Source organism: Eubalaena glacialis, chromosome 13, assembly GCF_028564815.1.
Source record: "Eubalaena glacialis isolate mEubGla1 chromosome 13, mEubGla1.1.hap2.+ XY, whole genome shotgun sequence".
Taxonomy (NCBI): Eukaryota; Metazoa; Chordata; class Mammalia; order Artiodactyla; family Balaenidae; genus Eubalaena; species Eubalaena glacialis.
This window is the reverse complement of record NC_083728.1, coordinates 13,894,169-13,911,369: the sequence shown is the minus strand read 5'-3', so window position 1 is coordinate 13,911,369 and position 17,201 is coordinate 13,894,169. Positions and strand designations below refer to the sequence as shown.

Here is a 17,201-nt window from a genome sequence, read left to right as displayed (position 1 = left end):
TATGGCTGTGTTGGGTCTTCGTTTCTGTGCGAGGGCTTTCTCTAGTTGTGGCAAGCGGGGGCCACTCTTCATCGCGGTGCGCGGGCCTCTCACTATCGCGGCCTCTCTTGTTGCGGAGCACAGGCTCCAGATGCGCAGGCTCAGTAATTGTGGCTCACGGGCCCAGTTGCTCCGCGGCATGTGGGATCTTCCCAGACCAGGGCTCGAACCCGTGTCCCCTGCATTGGCAGGCAGATTCTCAACCACTGCACCACCAGGGAAGCCCAAGTAGAAACATTTTATACAAGGAAAATAATTGTAAAAATGGCTCAAGGATCTAGACAGTCGAGTTCACATTGAAGGATAGAATACATTTTGGGTCTTTGGATCTGATTCATCTGGAAGTGTGGTTGAGGTGTATCTCCAGTTTAACAATCAGTTGGGGGACATCTCTTCATTAGCAATGCAAATTAAAACTACAATGAGGTATCACTTCACACTGGTCAGAATGGCCATTATCAAAAAAGCTAGAAACAATAAATGCTGGAAAGGGTGTGGTGAAAAGGGAACCCTCCTACACTGTTGGTGGGAATGTAAATTGATGCAACCACTATGGAAAACAGTATGGAGGTTCCTTAAAAAACTAAAAATAGAACTACCATATGACCCAGCAATCCCACTACTGGGCATATACCCTGAGAAAACCATAATTCAGAAAGAGACATGCACCACAGTGTTCATTGCAGCACCATTTACAATAGCCAGGACATGGAACCAACCTAAATGTCCATCGACAGATGAGTGGATAAAGAAGATGTGGTACATATATGCAATGGAATATTACTCAGCCATAAAAAGAAATGAAATTGAGTTATTTGTAGTGAGGTGGATGGACCTAGAGTCTGTCATACAGAGTGAAGTAAGTCAGAAAGAAAAACAAATACCGTATGCTAATGCATATATATGGAATCTTAAAAAAAAATGGTACTGATGAACCTAGTTGTAGGGCAGGAATAAAGAGGTAGACATAGAGAATGGACTTGATGACATGGGGTGGGACGGCGAAGCTGGGGCAAAGTGAGAGTAGCATCGACGTATATACACTACGGAATGTAAAATAGTTGGCTGGTGGGAAGCAGCAGCATAGCACGGGGAGATCGGCTCGGTGCTTTGTGATGACCTAGAGGGGTGGGATAGGGAGGATGGGAGGGAGGCTCAAGAGGGAAGGGATATGGGGACATGTGTATGCATGTGGCTGATTCGCTTTGTTGTGCAACAGAAACTAACACGGTATTGTGAAGCAATTACACTCCAATAAAGATGTAGAAAAAAAAAATGTGCACACACACACAAAAATACATGTATGCACCTTACTATTGGATAAGAGTACAGGTTGCCCAGGGGTAGGGCAGGTATATATTGTGGTCCTAATTTCTTTTCTATTCAACTGTGTGGATGATAATCTTTAATTGTAAGGAATCAGAATTTAGAAGGGGCTCAATATTAATAAACTGTTCTTATAGTCAGAGGTACTGGGAGACTCTTGTGCTATATTATTTCCCATTTGAATATGGATTTTACCAATTCCATATATTCTTCAAACTAGATGGGTTGTAATTTAAGATGTAAAAATGTAAGCTGTACAGTTACTGATCTGTGTTTCTTAACCTTTTGAACTTCTTGGGGGGGCGGAAATTGATCTACTCATGGGCCTGGTACACGTTCTGTCCCCCTCTCCCACCCTAATTCTTGACTAGTGACTGAAAATGGTCTCGATTTAGTGTGTATATGCTAAGCATTTACCTATCATACCTGCAAAAGAATAATTTACCAAACTAGATAATATATCCCCCCAGATAAATATAGTTTGAGTCTGGCTCCGCCAGTGAGTAGACAACAGACTTGGCAAGTAAAACAAATGCTATTTATAATTTTTTATGTTCATAACTAATATTAATGCCAAATAAATAGAAAACTGTACATAAAGAGTTTGTCATAGTCATCTGTGCTCAGGAATTATTATATTATTGTATATGCTGAAACTATTTTTTTGGGGGTGCGGGAAATGCTTCTGTTTATTATTTCTAATGTTGAACATTTTCTTCAGCCAAATGAAATTTAAGGGATATATTTATTCTACTTTGATTTTTTTGTTGTGCAGTATTTTGTCATTCAAACTTGGACATCATGTGGTTTTTTAGGCATGGTACAGTGATTGTAGTACCAAGGTTTTTCCCTGTCTGATAACTAGAAAAAGAAATCTGTCAAACCTGTTCCTAAAAAAATAGAATGTGAAAATTATTTTATATCTTAAATAGTTATATTGATATCTTCATGTTTGAGTAAACACCACTACCGTGGTTTTATTTTTTATTTTTCTATTTTTAAAATATGTATGTATTTATTTATTTATTTTGGCTGTGCCAGGTCTTAGTTGTGGCACACGGGATCTTTAGTTGCAGCATGCGAACTCGTAGTTGCAGCATGCGAACTCGTAGTTGCAGCATGCGTGTGGGATCTAGTTCCCCGACCAGGGATCGAACCCAGGCCCCCTGCATTGGGAGCGTGGATTCTTACCCAGTGGACCTACCAGGGAAGTCCCACTACTGTTTTAAATTAGGATCTTGCATTGGTATATTTCTGGATAATTACCTGTGTTACTAGAGATCACTGGACTCTGTGCAAAGAGTAAACTTGGTAGCATGTAGACTGCACAGTCATGTGCATGTTATAGCTTGTTGTTCTGACACATCAAGAGAAGGAGCCACATGTGTATTTGGACATAGGTAGACATATATAGGTTTCTTTTATATGCACATAAACATTGACTTAACATGAATGACATGTATGCATTTCTGGTTTACATGATAATTGTGATTTTTTTTTTTTCATACTAAGATTGTCATGGTTTTGATTCTCTATTGATGTAATTTATGTCTCTAAAATTCATTTCAGTGACATCCTATATCAACCATAGCAGTAAAAATTTTAAAAGTTGAAAGTAAGCTTTGAACTTTTATAGAAATCAGAATGGAGGAAAATATTTTATAAAATATGACTTGATAAGTTGAATGTTCCATTTACTCAGTACTTTTCAAGGCATACTTATTGATCACCTCTTATATACTAGGCACCTTAAACTGTACTGGAGATTCAGCTTATGTGTAACAGCAAAGTAAGGGAATAATACTGAGAACATAAAATAAATTATGTCTTTCAAATGAAATGCTGTTATCCACTAAAGAGTTCATTACTCAGTTTTGAGAATTCAGCTTATGTTTAACGTCAAAGTAAGGAAATAATATCTAGAATGTGGAGTAAATTATATTTTTAAAATAAAATGCTATTATTCACTGGATGGTTGGTCACTCAATTTAAAAATAACCTTTGAATGAAACAAATATAAAACTAATTGTATTGAGACGTGGCTACTCTATTTCTGTTTTTTAAAAATTATTTATTTATTTATTTATTTATTTTTGGCTGTGTTGGGTCTTCGTTTCTGTGCGAGGGCTTTCTCTGGTTGTGGCAAGCGGGGGCCACTCTTCATCGCGGTGCGCGGGCCTCTCACTGTCGCGGCCTCTCTTGTTGCGGAGCACAGGCTCCAGACGCGCAGGCTCAGTAGTTGTGGCTCACGGGCCTAGTTGCTCCGTGGCATGTGGGATCTTCCCAGACCAGGGCTCGAACCCGTGTTCCCTGCATTGGCAGGCAGATTCTCAACCACTGCGCCACCAGGGAAGCCCCTATTTCTGTTTTTTTTAAACTAATTTTTATTGGAGTATAGTTGCTTTACAATGTTCTATTTCTGTTCTTAAGGAATCACTTTTTCTTTTTAAATATGAAAATTGGAAATCAAAACTGAACATACTTTTTTTTTTTTAAATAGAACTTTATTGGAGTATAATTGCTTCACAATACTGTGTTAGTTTCTATTGTACAACAAAGTGAACCAGCCATATGCAGATGAATTTTTTAACTGGTAACTTGAGAGCTCTGCCGCCTTTAAACTTCCTTTGTAGGAAACAAGTGTCAATACATTGTAGCTTCTTTTTAGGCAAGGTTATAATACCAATTCACACAAACCAATGTTTCTCAATCTGGGGGTGGGGAAGGTTCCTCCCCACCCCCAGGGGTCATTTGGAAAGGTGTGGATACTTTTGGCTGTGGGGAGGGGTGGTGTGCTACTGGCAGCGAGTGGGTACAGACCAGGGATGCTGTTCATCACCCTATGATACACAGGAAAGTCCCTACAACCAAGAATTATCAGTCAAAAGTGTCAATACTGCTGAGGTACAAAGAAACTGGCTTGTATCTAGACAGCTGGTATCAAATACAACATAATTCTGCCAAGTACAGGTTACCTAAGAAAATAGTGCGATTAACTTGATGCTTAAAACCCACTTTTAAAATCACTGGAATAAAACTCAACATTTAAACGTTAGTTCATTAGTTCATGTCTTTTATTAACCAATATACAATCACTTGTCTTCTGGTTTGTTGAAACAATAGGTCAGACAACATTTGCCACAATAATGTCTGTCAAAGTGGCTGGCCATAAAAACTCCAGCACCACATTCATCTGAAGGGCACTCCCGATGAAGGCGACTGATTTTGCCATTCTCATCCACCTTATAGTATTTCAGGACAGCCAGCTTAACCTGCTTTCTTTTATGCTTGTTCTTCTTGGGAGTGGTGTAAGACTTCTTCTTCCTTTTCTTAGCACCACCACGAAGTCTCAACACAAGATGAAGAGTGAACTCCTTTTGAATGTTGTAGTCAGACAAAGTACGTCCATCTTCCAGTTGCTTGCCAGCAAAGATCAGTCTTTGCTGGTCAGGAGGAATTCCTTCCTTGTCCTGGATCTTGGCCTTTACGTTTTCTATTGTATCCGAGGGTTCGACCTCGAGAGTGATGGTGTTCCCTGTCAGGGTCTTCACGAAAATCTGCATATTGGCGGCGGTGCCACCGCAGATGGCGGATCCGAAAAGCTGAACATACATTTAACTTTATTTGGAAATAATTTTAAAGTTAAACCAAAGTTGCAAGAGAAAGAATAGTACAAAGAATTTTAAAATTTCTGCCCAGCTGAGATTCAACCAGTGTCAGCAATTTGCTGGCCTCCTTTCTTTTCTCTTCTTCCCTTCCCTTTCCCTCCTCTTCTCCTGTTACTCACTCACTCACTTGTATGTAATCCACCCCCCCCAAACATTGGAGGGTCCTTTGTGTACATAATGGCTTTTTTGTCCTAAATACTAAGAATAGGGATAGTCTCTTAAATAACCATAGTACAGAAATAAACTTCAGTAAATTTAACATTGGTAAAATACTTTTATCTATTGTCCATATTCTAAATTTTGTTAGTTGATCCAATAGTGTCGTTTATAGCATTTTCCCCCTCTAGTACAGGATCCAGTATAGGATCAAATATTGCATTTAATTGTCATTTCTCTTTAGCTTCCTTTAATTTGGAATACTTAAAGACTTTGTCTTTTATGACATTGCCATTTTTGAAGAATATAGTATTGTGGCATTGTGGGATCTGGTTACACTTTATTTTTAAATTTTATTTTTAAAAATTTATTTGGTTGCATCGGGTCTTAGTTGTGGCAAGCGGGCTCCTTAGAGTTGTGGCAGGGAGGCTCCTTAGTTGCGGCTCCAGGGCTCCTTGGTTGCAGCACATGGGCTCCTTAGTTGTGGCATGCAAACTCTTAGTTGTAGCATGCATGTGGGATTTAGTTCCCTGACCAGGGATCGAACCTGGGCCCCCTGCATTGGGAGCGCAGAGCCTTATCCACTGCGCCACCAGGGAAGTCCCCGTGGTTACACTTTAAAATCATGACATTAAGCCACATTAGTGGGGGCTTCCTTGGTGGTGCAGTGGTTAAGAATCCGCCTGCCAATGCAGGGGACACGGGTTCCAGCCCTGGTCTGGGAAGATCCCACATGCTGCGGAGCAACTAAGCCCGTGCGCCACAGCTACTGAGCCTGCGCTCTAGAGCCCGCGAGCCACAACTACCGAAGCCCACACGCCTAGAGCCCGTGCTCCGCAACAAGAGAAGCCACTGCAGTGAGACGCCGGCGCACTGCAACGAAGAGTAGTCCTTGCTCGCCGCAACCAGAGAAAGCCCGCATGCAGCAACGAAGACCCAGCACAGCCAAAAATCAATCAATCAATCAATAAACAAGTAAATAAATAAGCCACATTAGTGAAAGTTATTTTAAGTTCTTTTCTCTTTTATTTTAAGTTATGTTGTGAGAAGAAAACCACACCAAGTTCTTAAAACGTATTAGCTTTTCAGCCTTTACATTTTACTATCAAAATTATTGGTAGAATAAATTCCGTTGGTGTTTAAATTCATACCTAGAACATCTGAAAGATGATAATGTAATCTAAAACTTCTGATTTTGATTTTTTAAAGCTACATATTTTAAGTTTGATCAGGATCTTGTGTAAAATTTTGCATTTCTGTTAATTTGTCTCTCATTCTGGCAGTATTGTGCCACCTAGTGGAAATTTATGTCCTTCAATGTATGTCTCAGACTCTAGATGGAATGAAAGATGCATTTTAACAAATGAAGAAAAAGTAGTTTGGAGTGTTTGAACTTCTCCGTTGACTTGGAATTCTTTATAGCAATGATTGTCTTCGTAAACAAGAGTTTAAGACAAATAAAATTCTTGTTAAGTGAAGGCTTAGTAGATGTCTTAAAATTATGAGCCACTGAGTATTAAAATCTCTTTTTTCAACAAGAAATAGCCTACATTTATTTTCTTTATCAATGCAACTTTAACTAAGGCATATTATATTTCCATCAGTTAGTATTAAAATAATTGTTGTTCTGTGGATCTTGTCAAAATCCTTCCACCTGGAGTTTTATTGTTGTACATCTAATTTGTAAGCAGAATGTATTGGAGTTTGCATGTTATTTACACAATCTCAGTTTATTTTGAAGTAGCAGAAGAAAAACACATTGGATGATAAATACTAAAGAAATGGTCTAAGGAAAAAATGTGCTACCTTGAAAATAGCCTGAAAATAATTTAGATATTTATCATTTGAAGACTTCTTACCAACTGACAAGATAAGATCTTACTTGTGTATAAGTAAAATTTAGGATTTTATCAGTTGGAGAGTTGACAGTCTCTTTTTCTTATTAACTATGCAGAAGACGCCTTGTTCTTTGTGAGGTATTCAATATACGCATTTTTACTCAGTCTTGAGAAACATTTGTCCTGGGGTTGGATGGACATTCTGCATAATTAAACTGGAATATGAACTCTTGAGGTCTTCAGAACAGTTGTGTACTATAAAGAATTTTGAGAATTATCTAACCATTTAGGGAAAGCAGTTCTGAATTACAAAATGCAGCCATTCAAGCATATGACACCTTTATGAGAGTCATGAATATTTTATAATGTTTGTATCTTATTATTCTTTCTTAGTTGCTGATGTATATTCACGATGAGCGGATTAGGAGAAAACTCCTTGGATCCACTGGCCCCTGATTCACGAAAACGCAAGTTGCCATGTGATACTCCAGGACAAGGGTAAGCAGTTTATTTCCTGATACTTCACCAAGGGCGCCTCCCACGCCTTTATTTGTTTTGAAGATAACATTTCAGCTTTCTGTTATTTGCATTTTCTGGTTAGATTTTTTTGTTTGTTTGTTTTTGTCTTTGTTTAAATAATATGATTTTGCTTTGTAGTGAGTACAGTGGTACAATGATGAGATGGGGACATTCTTATGTTATAATAGAGGCTTTATGGCTGATTCAGATAGAAATGAGAATATTATACTAACTGTGTGATATTGTAAGAAGCATTTCTCAATGGAGGATGTAACAGTTAGGAATAGATAGACAAGATTATTGCAAGTGAGAATCTTTAGTATCCTTTAAAAACATGTTATAAGTTGATATTTTGGCATTTGTGAGGTTTCATCATTCTTTTCCTGAATGAAGTTAGAAGTTTAAAAAATAGAAATAAAATACTCTATTTTATGCAGTGATAGATACTTCCTAGCTTTTTAAGTATTTACCAAGGTCAATATCACTTGAATTTCACTGTGATGGTTGCAAATAAAAAACAACCTATAATTCATAAAACCTCATAATTAATAAGTAGCTATTACTGTTTTTATTATTTGTTAATTTTATTGTCTCTTCGTGGTAAAGACTGTTCATCCCCATTTTCCAGATGATGAAATGAGACTAATGCCTAAGGCCTAGGCTAACAACAGGTGGACTTGAATTTAGGTTTGCATGAATTTCAACTGTATTGTACTAGGTCTCCAAGACAATGTTTTGGTAGTCTTTATGGGCTGAATTTAATTTGTTTATATATGAGTGTAATGGTGTTGTGTAGGTACTGATTCTGCTCATAGCTCCTTTGTGATAGATATGTTTATGGCCTTTCCCCCCCCCCCCCCCCCCCAGCCTTACCTGCAGCGGTGAAAAGTGGAGACGGGAGCAGGAGAGTAAATATATTGAAGAATTGGCTGAACTGATATCTGCTAATCTTAGTGATATTGACAATTTCAATGTCAAACCAGATAAATGTGCAATTTTAAAGGAAACAGTAAGACAGATACGTCAAATAAAAGAGCAAGGTAATACAAAGTAAGAAAACACTCAAGTCTTTTAGAAGGAACTTGTTAACTGTGTTCACATTTGCCTTTTGCTACCTGTTGCTTATGTGGGAACTGCTGCTCCTTGAGGGCTAGCCTCTGTGGGGCTAGATGGACAGATGAGTTGACCAGCTTTGCTCTTTAGGAAACAGTCACCAGAATTGGAAGAAGGCCAGTGTTGCTCGCCCTGTCACTTGTTAGTTCCCTTTCAGGAAGCAATGGGATAGTACATTTAGTAGGGAAAGAAAATTTAGAGGATCTTCTGTCCTCCTGGGTAACTCGGAAGTTTAATTTTAACCTTTAAAAACTGTAGCATCATTTTCTTATCAGGAAATGTGTATGTGCTTATGCACATCTGTGTGCGTGTCTCTTTGTGTCTGTTTGGGGAAAAATTTGAAGGTGGATTTAATCTATAACTGATATATATGCTATTTGTAGTATTGCCTTATGTCTTTCCAGGAAAAGCTATTTCCAGTGATGATGATGTTCAGAAAGCTGATGTATCTTCCACAGGACAAGGAGTTATTGATAAAGACTCCTTAGGACCACTTTTACTTCAGGCAAGTATAAGGTTCTAGCTGTACGATAAGCTGTGTTGATTTAAAAAGAAAGAAAGAAAGAAAAAAAATTTTGGCTAGGATATGAGAGCAAAAAGAAAATGTTTCTTTTCATGAGATAGAACTCAGTATTCTGAATATGATGATAAAATGCTCTTATATTTAAAATATACATAACTCTTGAGGTCCTGTGGCGCCCTGCCCCCCTGCAATAAAAATGCGTTTGGGCATATTTTAGCTCAGACTTTTTTGTGTATTTTTGCATAATTGATAGTATGGCACACTACAGTTTTATATTTTGGAGGAAGTTTTAAGACTTAAAATATGTGTTTTTTGTAAGTAGTTGTCTTAAATAGATCGAGTTAAGCTTTAGCACTTACAGAATGTTTCTTTTTAAGTCATGACCTGAAGCCCTTTATTCAGGTTCACTTATCAACTGTTTTTGTTCCAGTTAGTTTGTTCCAGCTCCTTTTTAGTTGATCAGTTCAGTTCCTCTTTGTAATTCTCACTAAGGAGTGGTATAGTTCCTGTAGCTTGACTTGATAACAAATGGAAAAATGGGAAGCACTGAGGATGATTTTTCATATTTTTAAAAACTCCTTTGAAGAAGTAATTCTTCAAAAATTAGATTAGATGTTAATTCAGATTTTGTCTTTACTGTCATCTTTTCAAATTGTCTTTTTCATACAACCCTGTATTGATGGTGCTAATGTTAATAGAAATGATGGCTCATAGTTGTTAAATCAACAGTTTTTTTTCAAATTCTAGTTAGTACTAAGGCTGGTGTCTTAGTCTGCCAAGGGTGCCATAACAAAATACCACAGACTGAGTGGCTTAAACAACAGAAATTTATTTCTTACAGTTCTGGAGGCTGGAAGTCCAAGATCAAGGTGTTGGCAGGCTTGGTTTCTCCTGAGACCTACCTCTCTCCTTGGCTTGTAGATGGCTGCCTTCTCCTTGTGTCTTCACGTGACCTTTTCTCTGTGTGTGTGCATTTCTGGTGTCTATCTCTCTTCTCATAAGAACACCAGTCCTATTGGATTAGAGCTACCCTTATGACCTCATTTAACCTTAATTACCTCCTGAAAGGCCCTATCTCCAAATACAGTCACATTGAGGTTTAGGGCTTCAACATATGAATTTTGGTGAGGAAGGGGATACAGTTCAGTCCATAATAACCAGTATTAACATATCCCACTTCAGGCATTGGATGGCTTCCTGTTTGTGGTGAATCGTGAAGGAAACATTGTATTTGTGTCAGAAAATGTCACCCAGTACCTGCAATATAAGCAAGAGGACCTGGTTAACACAAGTGTCTACAATATCTTGCATGAAGAAGACAGAAAGGATTTTCTTAAAAACTTACCAAAATCTACAGGTAGGCTTTTAATGTGTATCTTCCTTTTTTAAAAAAATATTTATTTATTTATCTGGCTGCGCTGGATCTTAGTCGCGGCACGCGGAATCTTTGTTGCCGCACGTGGGATCTTCGTTGTGGCATGGGGGATCTTTAGTTGCGGCATGTGGGATCTAGTTCACTGACCAGGGATCGAACCTGGGCCCCCTGCATTGGGAGCACGGAGTCTTAGCCCCGGACCACCAGGGAAGTCCCTGTATTTTCTAAGTAAGTTAAAAAAATTTCTTTTTCTTGATCATTTCTTAGAAAATTGAATATACCTTTTAGAAAGCCAAGTGATGATTTATGTAGACCAGGGCAAGTGGTAGATAGCAAAATTTTCAAATACGAATTTAGAGTTTGGTATACATTTCATGGGTCTAGGATATACAGTGAGTTACAAATTATAAGTGAGATACCTGTTGAATTTGAAATTGAAATTATTCCAGTGTTTTATATATTGCCACTTTGAAATGTTATTGTAGAAATTACTATGGAAGATGTATAATGAGAAAATACGTATAGCTTAAATTCTTCTTCTTTTTTTTTTTTTTAATTGGAGTGTAGTTGATTTATAGCTTAAATTCTTGATGATAGTCATGGACTGAATTGCCAGCTTTTAAAAAACTCCTTTCAATTTGTTTTCTAAAGTTAATGGAGTTACCTGGACTAATGAGACCCAGCGACAAAAAAGCCATACATTTAATTGCCGTATGTTGATGAAAATACCACATGACATTCTGGAAGACATAAACACTAATCCTGAAATGCGCCAGAAATATGAAACGATGCAGTGCTTTGCCCTGTCCCAGCCACGGGCTATGATGGAGGAAGGAGAAGGTGAGAGTCATCACATGCTTTTGGTGATTATCAAACAATAGCAGTCAAACTTGTAGTTTTGTAATTTCCATGGTTGTAATTCTTCCTACTGAATTCCATGTTCTTACTTGCCTATTGAATAGACACATCCAAAGGTTAAGTATAATCCTTACCTGGTTAAATTTTCTATTGTAGATTTGCAATCCTGTATGATCTGTGTGGCACGCCGCATTACCACAGGAGAAAGAGCATTTCCATCAAATCCTGAGAGCTTTATTACTAGACATGATCTTTCAGGTAAAAACTGTGCGTGTGTGTACGTTTTGTTCATTTTGAAAATTTTTATAAAAGTTAACTTTCTACAGCCTGCACTATCATTTAAGTGCCTACACTGTAACGAATACTTTGCATGGATTATTTCCTATGTTTCTTATAATATTATTATTTTTTAAAATTTAATTTAATTTTTTATTTTATTTATTTTTGGCTGCGTTGGGTCTTCATTGCTGTGCAGGGGCTTTCTCTAGTTGTGGCGAGCGGGGGCTACTCTTCCTTGTGGTGCGTGGGCTTCTCATGGCGGTGGTTTCTCTTTTTGTGGAGCATGGGCTCTAGGCACGTAGGCTTCAGTAGTTGTGACACGTGGGCTCACTAGTTGTGGCGCATGGGCTTAGTTGCTCTGCGGCATGTGGGATCTTCCTGGACCAGGACTCGAACCCGTGTCCCCTGCATTGGCAGGTGGATTCTTAACCACTGTGCCACCAGGGAAGTCCCTTATGTTTCTTATACAACCCTAGGAGAGATTCAACAAAACCCTGGGCATTTAAGTTGGGTGTATTTGACACTTAAAATCCCTCAAATAAACACACAAAAAAATGTAGACGCACCTGGCTTTCTCTCCAAATAGCATTTCAAATCAGAAGCCAGTATTTCTTTTCTGTAACTTCAAATCCATTTTTCATAAAGAAGTGCATTTCAAAAATACGGGTAATTTAATGGGAATTACTGGGAGTAATTCTTGACATCAACATGAATTTCAGTTTTGGTCTGCCCTTTTTTGCCCATGAGAGTAGAGAATTAAAGTCAGTGCAGTTGATAATGCACAATGATGAAATTAAACACAGTGGCAATTTTCTGTTTAATAGGAAAAGTTGTCAACATAGATACAAATTCACTGAGATCTTCCATGAGGCCTGGTTTTGAAGATATAATCCGAAGGTGTATCCAGAGATTTTTTAGTCTTAATGATGGGCAGTCATGGTCCCAGAAACGTCACTATCAAGAAGGTAAAGAATTTGGAGGTTGATTCTGGATCTTGTTTGTCGTTGTGTTTGATGTGCTATAGAGCAATAAGTATATACATGACCATAGTTGTTGTTGTCTGTGTCGGGTAGGAAAATGATTCTTGAGCATTCTTATGTTAGCCTAATTTTGGTGGGGTCCTGTCTTTCACTGGATTTTGAAAATGTTGGACTTGTATATTTCCTTTGTGTTTTCTCCTGTATGCATTTGTTTTGCCAGTTGTAGTTACTAGTAATGGGATATTTTCTCCAAAAGCTTATATCCATGGCCATGCAGAAACCCCAGTGTATCGATTCTCTCTGGCTGATGGCACTATAGTGACTGCACAAACAAAAAGCAAACTCTTCCGAAATCCTGTAACAAATGATCGTCACGGCTTTGTCTCAACCCACTTTCTTCAGAGGTATTGATAGATTACTTTGTATTCTCATATTAAATGCAGCAGTGTTCTCGAGATGCTTTATTATTAGTGTAAAAAGGGAGAAAAATTAAGAAGAAAAGCAGGCAGTGCTTGGGTTTGCTGAAGTGCACTTAGATTCCTGAAGTATGTTTTCTTTAAGGTTATATTTTTATGTGTAAATGAGGATTTGTTCATTAAGTAATTAATTCCTGGGAAAGCTGGAGGATGGGAAGGCTAGTGGATAAAAGAATACATAAAATCTGACTACCTCTGTTACTTTTCATTTCTAATGATATATTACATTGCTTTTAGGAATTGAATGTAAAATTTGAAGGTAGACTTCAAGAAGAAATAGTTACTATTGCTGTTGCTAATGGTAAATGAGCAACACACGAAGGAGCAGGATATTCACCCATTAATCATCTTGAGTAATTTGCAGGCGCCTCCAGGTTAACCCCTCGGTGTATGGGAACTCTTGTAAAGCCCCACTGAGATTCCAGCTAACATAGCTTTGGGCCCTTCGTGGCGCTCTGATGGTGTCACTCATTTAGATTCTGTGGCTTATTAAAAGTATGTTATTAGATTAATAACTGATCAGTGTCTAGATTATTATTGTCACTAGGCATTGGAATGGCACCTAAGAAGTTAAGTTTCTGGGCCACTTAATTCATCCTTAAAAAAAAAAATCTGATTCAGGCTTTTAACGCATGCCTGTAATTTTTTAGTAAAACATTGATCTGTTTCTTTGCAGGGAACAGAATGGGTATAGACCAAACGCAAATCCTGTTGGACCAGGCATTAGACCTCCAGCAGCTGGATGCAACAGTTCGGTAGGCAGCATGAACATGTCGCCGAACCCAGGCTTGCAGATGCTGAGCAGCAGGACCTACGGCTTGGCTGAGCCCGGCACCGCGGGGCAGATGGGTGGAGCCAGGTATGGGCCTTCCGGTAGCATAGCTTCAGTGAACCCTGGGCCAGGCATGCAGTCACCATCTTCCTACCAGAACAGCAACTATGGTCTCAACATGAGTAGCCCTCCACATGGGAGTCCTGGTCTTGGCTCCAGCCAGCAGAATATTATGATTTCTCCTCGTAATCGTGGGAGTCCAAAGATGGCCTCACATCAGTTTTCTCCTGTTGCAGGTATTTGTGTTACATTTCCTTTTCTTTCTTTATTTTTTTTTTTCAGTAATTCTTTTCTTCCCATACCAGTGTAATTCTTGTAAAGTTAATTCATTTTAAAACAGAAACTTTGAAGTGTTAAGTAGTGTTTTGTTATAGCGTCTGATAGTCTAATTCTTTTCCTGATTTTTCTCCAAATCCAGGTGTGCACTCTCCCATGGGATCTTCTGGCAATACTGGGAGTCACAGCTTTTCTAGCAGCTCTCTCAGTGCCCTTCAAGCTATCAGTGAGGGAGTAGGGACTTCTCTTTTATCTACTCTGTCTTCACCAGGTCCCAAATTGGATAACTCTCCCAATATGAATGTAAGTCAACCAAGTAAAGTGAACAGTCAAGATTCCAAGAGTCCCCTAGGCTTGTATTGCGACCAGAATCCAGTGGAGAGTTCAATGTGTCAGTCAAATAGCAGAGATCACCTCAATGACAAAGAAAGTAAGGAGAGCAGTGTGGAAGGGCCAGAGAATCAGCGGGGTCCTCTGGAAAGCAAAGGTCACAAAAAATTACTACAGTTACTTACCTGTTCTTCTGAGGACCGGGGTCATTCCTCCTTGACCAACTCGCCCCTGGATTCAAGTTGTAAAGACTCTTCCATTAGTGTCACCAGCCCCTCTGGGGTCTCCTCTTCGACGTCTGGAGGAGTGTCCTCCACATCCAATATGCATGGGTCACTGCTGCAAGAGAAGCACCGGATTTTGCACAAGTTGCTGCAGAATGGGAATTCGCCGGCTGAGGTAGCCAAGATTACCGCCGAAGCCACTGGGAAAGACACTAGCAGTACAACGTCTTGTGTAGAAGGAAACGTCAAGCAGGAGCAACTAAGCCCTAAGAGAAAGGAAAACAATGCTCTGCTTAGGTACCTGCTGGACAGGGATGATCCTAGTGACACGCTCTCCAAAGAACTGCAGCCCAAAGTGGAAGGCGGCGTAGACGGTAAAGTGAGCCAGTGCAGCAGCTCCACCATCCCGAGCTCAAGTCAAGGGAAGGACGCTAAAATTAAGACAGAAACAAGTGAAGAGGTAACTTGTCTTCTGTATATTCCAGCTTAGGCATTGTATTTCAGCATTGCATTTCTGTGTTAGAAAGACAATGTGTTATACAGAAATTCTTACCTTCTGTTTTAGGTTTATTTAATGGAAGTTAATCTGGAGCTGTCACTTTTTTGGTAGCTCTTCTGAGCATCAGTAAAGTGTATTATGATGCAGTGTAGAAATAATCAGATATGTATGCTTTCAAATGTGACTATACCTCATTAGTAGCCAATTTGAAATCTTTCATGGAAGTTTTTATTATTGGAATGAACACATTGGGTCATTAAGTGTATGGTAGAAATGGGAAAAACATTTTGTATTAGGCAACAGAATTTTGATTTTTACCTAAGACCAAGTTTCATATACATGATCACATTCTATACAAGCATTTCCCAGACTCCTCTTGAGGAACACTATTCTGGAAGACGTTAATATGCACCTGAGAAAATTAAATAAAGTCTTGGAGAAGTCCTGTTGTTAGGATGTGTGTTTAACTTTGTTTAAACTTTGTTTAGTGTTTCCCAAATGTATTGACCAAAAGCCCTTTTTAAAGCATAGCTATGAATATCTTGTTGAACATCAGCTTATTTTTATTATTATTATTATTATTATTTAAAAAAATTTTTTAGGGGCTTCCCTGGTGGCGCAGTGGTTGAGAATCTGCCTGCCAATGCAGGGGACACAGGTTTGAGCCCTGGTCTGGGAAGATCCCACATGCCGCGGAGCAGCTGGGCCCGTGAGCCACAATTACTGAGCCTGTGCGTCTGGAGCCTGTGCTCCGCAACAAGAGAGGCTGCGATAGTGAGAGGCCCGCGCACCGCGATGAAGAGTGGCCCCCGCTTGCCACAATTAGAGAAAGCCCTCGCACACAAATGAAGACCCAACACAGCCAAAATTAAATAAAATAAATAAGTAAAAATTAAAAAAAAATTAAAAAAAAAATTATTAATCATACATGTTTTCAGAAGTATGTGTAGAGGCAGACATCTCTGTCAGCTCATGATTCTGACTAATGTTTGCTGGAAAATATCCTGCAGTTTGAGAATTAAACATATAGCGTAAAATAAAAAATGCCCCTTTGAAAGCACCTCCAAACCCACGCATTTATCTCAGTATTTTCAGCTGTTTTTACTTTCAAGGAAGTCGTGTAGGGATAGGGGTCATGATCAGCTAGCTAGCCTCTAAGTTGGGCGTTACCATTTCAGGTAACTGTTGTGTTTTACTTGTTCCCATTTCATCTCTTGTCCTCTGATGAGTGTGTTTTATACCTATGTATCTAGTAATGTTCACAGGTTAATTACAAAAAATTATTTTCAGGGATCTGGAGACTTGGATAATCTAGATGCTATTCTTGGTGATCTGACTAATTCTGACTTCTACAATAATTCCATATCCACAAATGGTAGTAATCTGGTAACGAAGCAACAAATGTTTCAAGGAACTAATTCTCTGGGTAAGAAAGAACTAGATTTTATTCTTGCTGCCTTTGAACTTTTCTGCACACCTGTATGTACTCTTAATTAAAACTAGAATCCAACTTTAAAATGTGTACTCCACCTTAGTTTCTTTTACTAATTTATAATGTAGGTGATTTTAAAAGCTTTTTGGACAGTTTCCCATTTCTAACTAATATGATGCCAGTAATCACAGGGCTTATAGGAAAGTGTTCTTCTCTGGTTGCCGCAGGTGAGTAGTAGGTACTCTGTACCTGCTAGTACCTTTATTTGTCTTAGGCACAGAGAATTGGATTAAAAAGCAAATCAAAACCTGTCCTTTGACACTAACTTACTTTGGTGTTTGCTGGTTCTTACCCAACCTCTCTCCTATAGCTGAGTGTTTCTTGATTCATCAGTTTAACAAGGATATATTATATGTATCAATTGAAAAAGAATAATCCACAATTATCTGGAAAGGTGG

At 38.7% G+C, this 17,201-nt stretch overlaps 2 protein-coding genes across 5 annotated transcripts in view; one reads left to right on the top strand and one right to left on the bottom strand.

Annotated features, from left to right (window-relative positions):
* Positions 1–17,201, top strand: part of NCOA3 (nuclear receptor coactivator 3) — a 119,758-nt gene that overhangs the window by 86,602 nt on the left and 15,955 nt on the right. For 3 of the 4 annotated variants that reach the window (XM_061210235.1, XM_061210233.1, XM_061210234.1), the window contains 11 exons: positions 7,421–7,525; positions 8,414–8,586; positions 9,064–9,164; positions 10,365–10,539; positions 11,209–11,397; positions 11,572–11,673; positions 12,519–12,659; positions 12,931–13,078; positions 13,827–14,218; positions 14,401–15,272; positions 16,602–16,737. In XM_061210235.1, coding sequence (XP_061066218.1) covers positions 7,440–7,525; positions 8,414–8,586; positions 9,064–9,164; positions 10,365–10,539; positions 11,209–11,397; positions 11,572–11,673; positions 12,519–12,659; positions 12,931–13,078; positions 13,827–14,218; positions 14,401–15,272; positions 16,602–16,737 — 2,515 coding nt within the window. In that variant the 5' untranslated portion in view covers positions 7,421–7,439. Of the gene's footprint in view, positions 1–7,420; positions 7,526–8,413; positions 8,587–9,063; positions 9,165–10,364; positions 10,540–11,208; positions 11,398–11,571; positions 11,674–12,518; positions 12,660–12,930; positions 13,079–13,826; positions 14,219–14,400; positions 15,273–16,601; positions 16,738–17,201 lie in introns of those variants that run through there. The other variant, XM_061210236.1, reaches the window with a different exon arrangement.
* LOC133103420 (ubiquitin-ribosomal protein eS31 fusion protein-like) lies at positions 4,432–4,962 on the bottom strand. The gene has a single exon (XM_061208808.1). It carries the CDS (start codon positions 4,926–4,928, stop codon positions 4,458–4,460), a length of 471 nt encoding a protein of 156 aa, XP_061064791.1. The 5' UTR covers positions 4,929–4,962; the 3' UTR covers positions 4,432–4,457.